The 10413-nt window shown below is 37.4% G+C and overlaps 1 protein-coding gene across 1 annotated transcript in view; it reads right to left on the bottom strand.

The window, feature by feature from the left end:
- Nucleotides 1–409: 409 nt before the first annotated feature.
- The window catches only part of LOC128564411 (ovochymase-2-like), a 59017-nt gene continuing 49013 nt past the window's right edge, over nt 410–10413 (bottom strand). The window contains 1 exon segment of the mRNA XM_053559894.1: nt 410–1606. Within this exon segment, the coding sequence (XP_053415869.1) occupies nt 1082–1606 (525 nt within the window). The 3' untranslated portion in view covers nt 410–1081.

The following is a 10413-nucleotide window of genomic DNA, read 5'->3' as shown; positions in this document are numbered from 1 at the left end:
CCACCAGCCCGAAATGCCTGGTTTCCTATCTCCCCCGACTCATGGTGCCCAGATGCAAGGAAGCTGTTACTCGGCAGCCATCTTGCTCTCCTCTCTCTCTTTTTTTTAATTTCTGAAATTACAGCCATTTATCCATTGCACACAGCACTGTATTATGCCAATCAACCTTTTGGAAAATTTAGACACAGAAGGGAACTAGACAGAAATTTCCCCCTGGAGAGATGAAAAGCTTTTTGGCTCTTAATTCTTTGATCAAAGGCATACATAATTCTCGTGTCTACTGTACAGAATACTGCTGCTAGCGGGATTTCCAATTCTGGGTTACTAACACTCTGCAATCCAGACAGGGTTCAACCCTCTATCTTACACGCCTGCATTACAGGACTTCAACACATAATCCAAGAATTTCTTACACTAATTTATACATTTTGAATTGGTTGCGTATATTAACATGTAGTATAAGATTCTTTTCTAAGAAGCATTACATAATACATGGATACTGTAAAAAGATCTGATTAGTTAAAAGTAACAAGCATTAACAGATACATACAAAACTCAGCCTGACCAGACTGGGCGTGAGCCTGTAAAGAAGCTGGGGGCACCAGCCTTCTCAAGGAGCAGCCTTTGAGGTAGGGGTGTGGGAGAGGGTAAAAAGACCACAAGACCTTAAAAAAATCAGATAACTAATTAGACACAGATTAACTGTAAACAGTTCTCTCTCTCTCTCTCTCTCTCTCTCTCCAGTGGACAAAAAGAATAAGCTTCCAATGCCGACTCCACATCAGAACGGTTTCTACAGCAGGCCCGTGCTGCTGCCACACACAGGGCTCATGTAGTGTGTGGGCAGACCCCAAGCAGCCATCACAGCACAAGCTGGAGTTTGCTTACGTCAGATGCGTGTGTGTGTGTGTGTGTGTGTATGAGAGATGTGTGGGGTGAGACTGTGTTTGGTGGGGTTTCTTTTGGCAGCTGGATGTGAGAGATCACTTTACGTTTTGTTTAAAAGAGGAGAGGGGCTTGTGTTGAAGGCCTAAGTGTATTCTCTGTTTGGGAAGGACTCTGTGCTCTGCTCTCTGCCCCTTCAGCAACTGCAGCTTTCTGCTGAGGCCTTGGCCCGGCCGTTCTTGCCCAGTTTGATAGGTTCGGGGAACTCATTGTACAGCTCCACCTCTGTTTCCTGTTTAAGTGCGTTCCGTGCAATCCTCTGAAACGCCTGCTCCATGTTGATGGCCTCCTTGGCACTGGTCTCGAAGTAGGGAATGTTGTTTTTGCTGTAGCACCAGGCTTGTGCCCGTTTTGTGGCCACTTGTCTGTTTTCGAGGTCAATCTTGTTTACCAACACAACAAAGGGAAAGTTTTCAGGATCCCGGGGACTGGCTTGGATCAGAAACTCATCTCTCCAGATATCCAGGGTTTTGAATGTGTTGGGGGCAGTCACGTCAAATACCAGAACGCAGCAGTCTGCCTCTCTGTAGAAGGCCACGCCAAGAGACTGGAAACTTTCCTGTCCTGCTGTGTCCCAGATCTGCGTCGTGACTAGTCTGTCATCCACCATCACCTCCTTGGTGAGAAAGTCTGCTCCTTTTGTGGCTTTGTACTGATTAAGCTACTTACTTATGAACAAATGCTTTGAGAAGAAATGTGACAAGAGACTCTCAAGTTCACTTCAATTTGTTTTTCTCTTTTACCAAGATATTGGCGCCTCAGAGCCTTATTGCTTTGGTTGTTTTCTAGTACTTTGAAACATATTTGGTCTTTAATTAGCATCTTGGAACGCATCATATATTCATCTCCATTGAGTATATGATGCGTTCCAAGATGCTAATTAAAGACCAAATATATTCATCTCCATTGAATATATGATGTATTTACTAAGTACATGTGTCTTATTGGAAAGAGTGTTATTCTGATAAAAGCTATATTGTTTTAGCATGTTTTGACTAATAGAAAAACTGTTGAAAGACATGACTAAAAAGAATGAGAAAAAACAAAACCGTGCAAATGAATGACAAATGACATAGATGAAAATTGATTTTGATATAAACTTATGCAGAATTTTATAATAATTTAAAAAAAATATATGAATTATTTCATGCTCAGTTATAATTTAAGTTAGCAAAATTTAGGGATAAGTGAAAAGACTGAGCAGACATGAAGAAACTTTTATATATACATGTTTATTTTACATAGATATTTATAAAGTATTAATATATATCTCTGCATTTCTAATCAAGCAATTAAAAATCAACTCCTGTGGAGGGAAAATTGTATTACCAGTTTAGTATTTCTCTTTCAATGCTTGATTTTCTTTCTTTCCTTCTTTCTTTCTTTCCTTCTTTCTTTCTCTTTCTTTCTTTCTTTCTTTCTTTCTTTCTTTCTTTCTTTCTTTCTTTCTTTCTTTCTTTCTTTCTTTCTTTCTTTCTTTCTTTCTTTCTTTCTTTCTTTCTTTCATTAAATCACAGCTGTGTACATTAGTGCAATCATCAGGTACAATGTGCTGGTTTTATATACAATTTGAAATATTTTCATCAAACTGGTTAGCATGGCCTTCACTGCATTTTCTTAGTTATTGTGTTAAGATATTTATATTCTACGTTTAGTAAATTTCACATGTACCCTTGTAAGATGCACTGTAGTTGTAGTCCCACCAATTAACCCCCGCCACCTCCTCTCCCCTCTCCCTTACCTTCTCTCTCCCCCTTCCCCATATTATTGGGCTATAACTGGGTTATAGCTTTCATATGAATGCTATAAATTGTTTCATAGTAGGGATGAGTACATTGGATAATTTTTCTTCCATTCTTGAGATACTTTGTTAAGAAGAATATGTTTGAACTCCATCCATGTAAATATGAAAGAGGTAAAGTCTCCATCTTTCTTTAAGACTGCATAATATTTCATGGTGTACATATACTACAATTTATTAATCCATTCATGGGTGGATGGGCACTTGGGTTTCTTTCGTGACTTAGAAATTATGAACTGGGATGCAATAAACATTCTGGTGCAAATATCTTTGTTATAATGTGTTTTTTGATCTTCTGGATATATACCTAGAAGAGGAATTGTAGGATTGAATGTCATGTCTATTTTGATTCCTAAGTGTTCTCCAAACATCTTTCCAAAAGGAACATATTAGTTTGTATTCCCACCAGCAGTGTAGAAGTGTTCCCTTTTTCTCCACATCCATGCCAAGATCTCTGGTCTTGGGATTTTGTGATGTGGGCTAATCTTACTGGAGTAGTTTTGATTTGCATTCTCTGATGATTAAGGATGATGAGCATTTTTTCATATGTCTGTAGGCCGTGTGCCTGTGTTCTTCAGAAAAGTTTCTCTTCAAGTCCCTTGCTCACCCTGAGATGGGATCACTTGTTCTTTTCTTGCTAATACATTTGAGTTCTCTGTGAATTCTGATTATTAAACCTTTGTCAGAGACATAACCTGCAAATATCTTCTCCCATTCAGAGGGCTGTCTGCTTGCTTTACTTACTGTGTTCTTGGCTGTGCAGAAGCTTTTTAGTTTGATGAGATCCCAGTAATGTATTTTTGGTGTTGCTTCAATTACCTAGGGGGGTCTTCCTCATAAAATATTATCCCAGGTTGATTCCTTCAAGTATTCCCCCTGCACTTTCTTCTAGTATTTCTATAGTTTCATGTCTTAAGCTGAAATCTTTAATGTAGTGAGAGTCTATCTTAGTTAATGGTGAAAGGCATGGGTCCAGTTTCAGTCTTCCATAGGTAACTAGGTAGTTCACCCAGCACCATTTGTTAAATAAGGAATCCTTTCCCCCTTGAATGTTTTTAATTGGCTTGTCAAAGATCAAATAATAAGTAACTGGGTTCATCTCTTGGTTCTCTATTCTGTTCCATACATCTACAGCTCTATTTTTGTGCCAGTACCATGCTGTTTTGATCACTATCAATTTACGGTATAGTCTGAGGGCTGGTAGTGTGATTCCTCTTGCTTTGTTTTAATTTCTGAGTAATGTCTTGGCTATTCGAGGTTTTTTCTGATTCCATATAAAACGAAGTATTATTTTTTTGAGCTCTTTAAAGTACGACAGTGGAGCTTTAATTGGGATTGCATTAAAATTATATATTGCTTTGGGTAGTATGGGCATTTTAACAATGTTGATTCTTCTCAGCCATGAGCATGGTTTGTTTTTCCATTTGTTAATATCTTTAGCTATTTCTTTTCTTAAAGTTTCAAAGTTCTTTTTTATAGAGATCTTTCACACCCTTTATTAGGTCAACTCCCAAATATTTCATCTTATTTGGCACTACTGTGAACGGAATAGAGTCCTTGACTGTTCTTTCAGAATGACTATTATTCATTTATTAAGGCTGCAGAGTTATGAGTGTTGATTTTGTAACCTGAGAAGCTGCTGTATTCCATGATCACTTCTGAGTTTTGTAGTAGAATCCCTGGTGTTTTCCAGATATAGAATCATATCATCTGTGAAGAGTGAAAGTTTGATCTCCTCTGACCCTATATAGGTACCCTTGATTGCCTTTTCTTGCCTGATTGTGATGACTAAGACTTTCATTACAGTCTTCAAAAGCAGAGGAGACAATGGGCAACCTTGCGTGGGTCCTGATCTGAGTAGAAATGTTTTCAGTTTAACTCCATTCAATATGGTATTGGCTGTGGGTTTGCTGTAGATGGCCTCTATCAGTTTAAGAAATGTTTCTTCTATACCCCTTTTCTTAAGTGTTCTGAACATGAAAGGATGCTGGCTATTATCCAAAGCTTTTTCTGCATCAATCGAGAGAATCATATGGTCTTTGTTTTTTTAATTTGTTTATGTGCCGAATTATACTTATAGATTTACATATATTGAACAAGCCTTGAGCCTGGGATAAAACCCATTTGATCATGGTATTCAATTTGTTTGATGTGTTGCTGGATTCTGTTTACTAGGATCTTGTTGAATATTTTGCATCAATATTCATTAGTGATATTGGTCTATAATTTTCTTTTCTTGTTCTATCTTTTCCTGATTTGGGAATCAAGGTGATTGCTTCAGAGAATGTGTTGGGTAGTATTCCTTCTTTTTCTGTATTTTGAAAAAGGTTGAGTAATATAGGTACTGGTTCGTCTTTAAAGGTTTGGTAGAATTCTAATGTGAAGCCATATGGTCCTGGGCTTTTTTAAGGGAAATTTTGTATGGTTAATGCTATTTCAGAACTTCATACAGGCCTGTTCAACATTTCAACTTCATTCTGGCTAAGTCTAGGAAGGTGGCATGCTTCCATGTACTGGCCTGTTTCTTTCAGATTTTCATATTTCTGAGAATAGAGTTTCTTGTAATATTCATTAAGGATTTTTTGAATTTCTGAGGAGTCTGTTGTTATTTCATCATCGTCGTTTCTGATTGATGAGATTAGAGATTTTACTTTTTTTCCTGGTAGGGGTACCCAAAGGTTTATCTACTTTATTGACATTTTCAAAAAACCAACTTTTTGATTTATTGATTTGTTGTATAATCCTTTTGTTTTCAAATTCATTTAATTCTGCTCTAATTTTGGTTATATCTTTTCTTCTGCTGGGTTTGGGATCAGAATGTTGTTCCTTTCCCAGTTTCTTGAGATGTCCCATTAAACTGTTAACTTCCTCTCTTTCCATTTTTTTTTTTTTTTTTTTTAGGAAGAATTACAGTACTATAAATTTCCCTCTTTAGGACTGCCTTTGTGATATCCCAGAGGTTCTGATAATTCATTTCTTTATTGTCCTTTTCTTCCAAGAATTTGGTAATGTCCTTTTTAATCTTGTCTATGACCCAGCTATTATTCGGCACAAGGTTATTTAATTTCTGTGTTTTTGTGTGAGTATGCAGATTCCTGTTGTTATGGAGTTCAACTTTTAATCTGTGATGGTCCGAGAAGATGCAAGGAATAATTTCTATTCTTTTAAATTTTCTGAGGTATACTTGTGACCTAAGATGTGATCAATTCTGGAGTATGTTCCATAGGCTGATAAGAAGAATGCATATTCAACTTTGTTACGATGAAATGTTGTGTAGATATCTGTCAAATATAATTGTTGAATGGAGAAAGAAAATAGCAGAGGATATTAACAAATGGAAGAACATACCATGCTCATGGATGGGAAGAATCAACATTGTTAAAATGTCTATACTTCCCAAAGCAATCTACATATTCAATGCCATTCCTATCAAAATACCAATATCGTACTTTCAAGATTTGGAGAAAATGATTCTGCATTTTGTATGGAATCGGAAAAAACCCTGTACAGCTAAGGCAGTTCTTAGTAATAAAAATAAAGCTGGGGCATCAGCATACCAGATTTTAGTCTGTACTACAAAGCCATAGTGGTCAAGACAGCATGGTACTGGCACAAAAATAGAGACATAGACACTTGGAATAAATTGAAAACCAAGAAATGAAACTAACATCTTACAACCACCTAATCTTTGATAAACCAAACAAGAACATACCTTGGGGAAAAGACTCGCTATTCAATAAATGGTGTTGGGAGAACTGGATGTCTACATGTAAAAGATTGAAACTGGACCCACACCTTTCCCCACTCACAAAAATTGATTCAAGATGGATAAAGGACTTAAATTTAAGGCATGAAACAATAAAAATCCTCAAAGAAAGCATAGGAAAAACACTGGAAGATGTTGGCCTGGGGAAAGACTTCATGAAGAAGACGGCCATGGCAATCGCAACAACAACAAAAATAAACAAATGGGACTTCATTAAACTGAAAAGCTTCTGTACAGCTAAGGAGACAATAACCAAAGCAAAGAGACAACCTACACAATGGGAAAGGATATTTGCATATTTTCAATCAGACAAAAGCTTGATTACTAGGATCTATAGAGAACTAAAATTAATCCACATGAAAAAAACCAGCAATCCCATATATCAATGGGCAAGAAACATGAATAGAACTTTCTCTAAAGATGACAGATGAATGGCTAACAAACACATGAAAAAATGTTCATCCTCTCTATATATTAGAGAAATGCAAATCAAAACAACCCTGAGATATCATCTAACCCCAGTGAGAATGGCCCACATCACAAAATCTCAAAACTGCGGATGCTGGCATGGATGTGCAGAGAAGGGAACACTTTTACACTGCTGGTGGGACTGCAAACTAGTACAACCTTTCTGGAAGGAAGTATGGAGAAACCTCAAAGCACTCAAGCTAGACCTCCCATTTGATCCTGCAATCCCATTACTGGGCATCTACCCAGAAGGAAAAAAATCCTTTTATCATAAGGACACTTGTACTGGACTGTTTATTGCAGCTCAATTTACAATCGCCAAAATGTGGAAACAGCCTAAATGCCCACCAACCCAGGAATGGACTAACAAGCCCTGGAATGTTATTCAGCTATTAAAAAAAATGGAGACTTTGCATCCTTTGTATTAACCTGGATGGAAGTGGAAGACATTATTCTTAGTAAAGCATCACAAGAATGGAGAAGCATGAATCCTATGTACTCAATTTTGATATGAGGACAATTAATGACAATTAAGGTTACGGAGGGGGGAGGAAAAGCAGAAAGAGGGATGGAGGGAGTGGGGGTTGGGCCTTGGTGTGTGTCACACTTTTGTGGGGCAAGACATGATTGCAAGAGGGACTTTACCTAACAATTGCAATCAGTGTAACCTGGCTTATTGTACCCTCAATGAATCCCCAACAGTAAAAAAAAAAAAAAAAAGAAAAAAAATAATAATTGTTGACTGGTTATGTTTAAGTGTAGAATTTCTTTGTTTAGCTTCTTTTTGGAAAATCTGTCAAACACTGCCAAGGGAGTGTCAAAATGTACGACTATTATCGAGCTGGAGGAAATCAAGTTGCTTATGTCTGTTAGAGTCGCTCTTATAAATTGAGGCAAATTCTTGTTGGGTGCATAAATGTTAATAATTGAAATCTCATCATGTTGAGTGTTATCCTTAACAAATATGAAGTGAACATCTTTATCCTTTACTTTTGTTAGTTTAAAGCCTATTTTATCTGTGAATAAAATTGCAACACCTGCTTTTTTTCTTTTCTTTTCTTTTTTTTTTTTTTGGTTTTTGGCCAGGGCTAAGTTTGAACCCGCCACCTCTGGCATATGGGACCAGCACCCTACTCCTTGAGCCACAGGCACTGCCCAACACCTGCTTTTTTTCTGATTTCCATTTGTCCAAAATATAGATTACAATCCCTTCGCCCTGAAAATACATTTATCTTTTAAGTTGAGATGAGATTCTTTCATGCAGAAGATATCTAGCCTGAGTTTTTGTATCCAGTCAGCCAACCTGTGCCTCTTAAAGGGCAATTTAAGTGATTCACATTAATTGTAAATATTGATAAGTCTGGTAGTATTTTGGGTATCAAGTTTTTGGAAAGTCCTGTGTACATTTTTAATCCTTTCGCCACTGTGGAATTTGGAATTTGATCAAAAGTTTTGAGTGTAGTGATCAAAACAGCATGGTATTGGCACAAAAACAGAGAAGTAGATATCTGGAATAGAATAGAGAACCAAGAGATGAATCCAGCTACTTACCGCTATTTGATTTTTGACAAGCCAATTAAAAACATTCAGTGGGGAAAAGATTCCCTATTTAACAAATGGTGCTGGGTGAACTGGCTGGCAACCTGCAGAAGACTGAAATTGGACCCACACCTTTCACCATTAACTAAGATAGACTCTCATTGGATTAAAGATTTAAACTTAAGACATGAAACTATAAAAATACTAGAGGAGAATGCAGGGAAAACCCTTGAAGAAATTGGTCTGGGTGAGTATTTCATGAGGAGAACCCCCCGGGCAATTGAAGCAGCTTCAAAAATACACTACTGGGACTTGATCAAACTAAAAAGCTTCTGCACAGCTAAGAACACAGTAAGCAGAGCAAGCAGACAGCCCTCAGAATGGGAGAAGATATTTGCAGGGTATAACTCTGACAAAGGTTTAATAACCAGAATCCACAGAGAACTCAAACGCATCAGCAAGAAAAAAACAAGGGATCCCATCGCAGGCTGGGCAAGGGATTTGAAGAGAAACTTCTCTGAAGAAGACAGGCGCACGGCCTTCAGACATATGAAAAAATGCTCATCATCTTTAATCATCAGAGAAATGCAAATCAAAACTACTTTGAGATATCATCTAACTCCAATGAGACTAGCCTATATCACAAAATCTCAAGACCAGAGATGTTGGCGTGGATGCGGAGAAAAGGGAACACTTCTGCACTGCTGGTGGGAATGCAAATTAATACATTCCTTTTGGAGGGATATATGGAGAACACTCAGAGATCTAAAAATAGATCTGCCATTCAATCCTGTAATTCCTCTGCTGGGCATATACCCAGAAGACCAAAAATCACAACATAACAAAGATATTTGTACCAGAATGTTTATTGCAGCCCAATTCATAATTGCTAAGTCATGGAAAAAGCCGAAGTGCCCATCGATCCACGAATGGATTAATAAATTGTGGTATATGTATACCATGGAATACTATGCAGCCTTAAAGAAAGATGGAGACTTTACCTCTTTCATGTTTACATGGATGGAGCTGGAACATATTCTTCTTAGTAAAGTATCCCAAGAATGGAAGAAAAAATACCCAATGTACACAGCCCTACTATGAAACTAATTTGGGACTCTCACATGAAAGCTATAACCCAGCTACAACTTAACAATAGGGGGAAGTGGGAAAGGGGGGGGTGGGTAGAGGGAGGGGAATCGGTGGGATCACACCTGTGGTGCATATTACAGGGGTATTTGCGAAACTTGGTAAATGTAGAATATAAATGTTTTGGCACAGTAACTGAGATAACGCCGGAAAGGCTATGTTAACCACTGTGATAAAAATGTGTCAAATGGTTTATGAAGTGAGTGTATGATGCCCCATAATCATATCATTGTATACACTTATGATTTAATAAAAAAATGAAAAAAAAAAAAAGTTTTGAGTGAGTTTACTTTTGTGGTGGAAGATTGCACTGGTCATTATAAAGGATAGGTCTGGGAATATCCTGGAGAGCCGATTTAGTTATGGCAAATTTCTTCAACATGTGGACGTCATTAAAGTATCTAATTTTTCCATCATAAATGAAATTCAATTTCACTGGATACAGGATCCTCGGTTGAATGTTATTTTGGTTTAGGAGATTAAAAGTCAATGACTACCCTCTTCTATCTTAAAAAGTTTCAGCAGAGAGATCTGCATTCATTCTAATATTAATTTCCCTTGTAGGTTATGGCTTTTTATGTCTGTCTGCTTGCAGAATTTTCTCCTTCATTTTAACTTTGGTGAAGTTAATAACATTGTACTTAGGAGGTGTCTTATTTGGGTTGAATCATGCTGGGGTTTCAGAACTGTCTGCTATCTGAATTTCTGAATCTCTTGGCATGTCTGGAAGGTCCTTCATGAGATAATG

The sequence above is a fragment of the Nycticebus coucang genome, chromosome 14 (assembly GCF_027406575.1).
Source record: "Nycticebus coucang isolate mNycCou1 chromosome 14, mNycCou1.pri, whole genome shotgun sequence".
NCBI classification, from domain to species: domain Eukaryota; kingdom Metazoa; phylum Chordata; class Mammalia; order Primates; family Lorisidae; genus Nycticebus; species Nycticebus coucang.
Note: the sequence above shows the minus strand (reverse complement) of the source record. Positions and strands in the feature narration are given on the sequence as shown.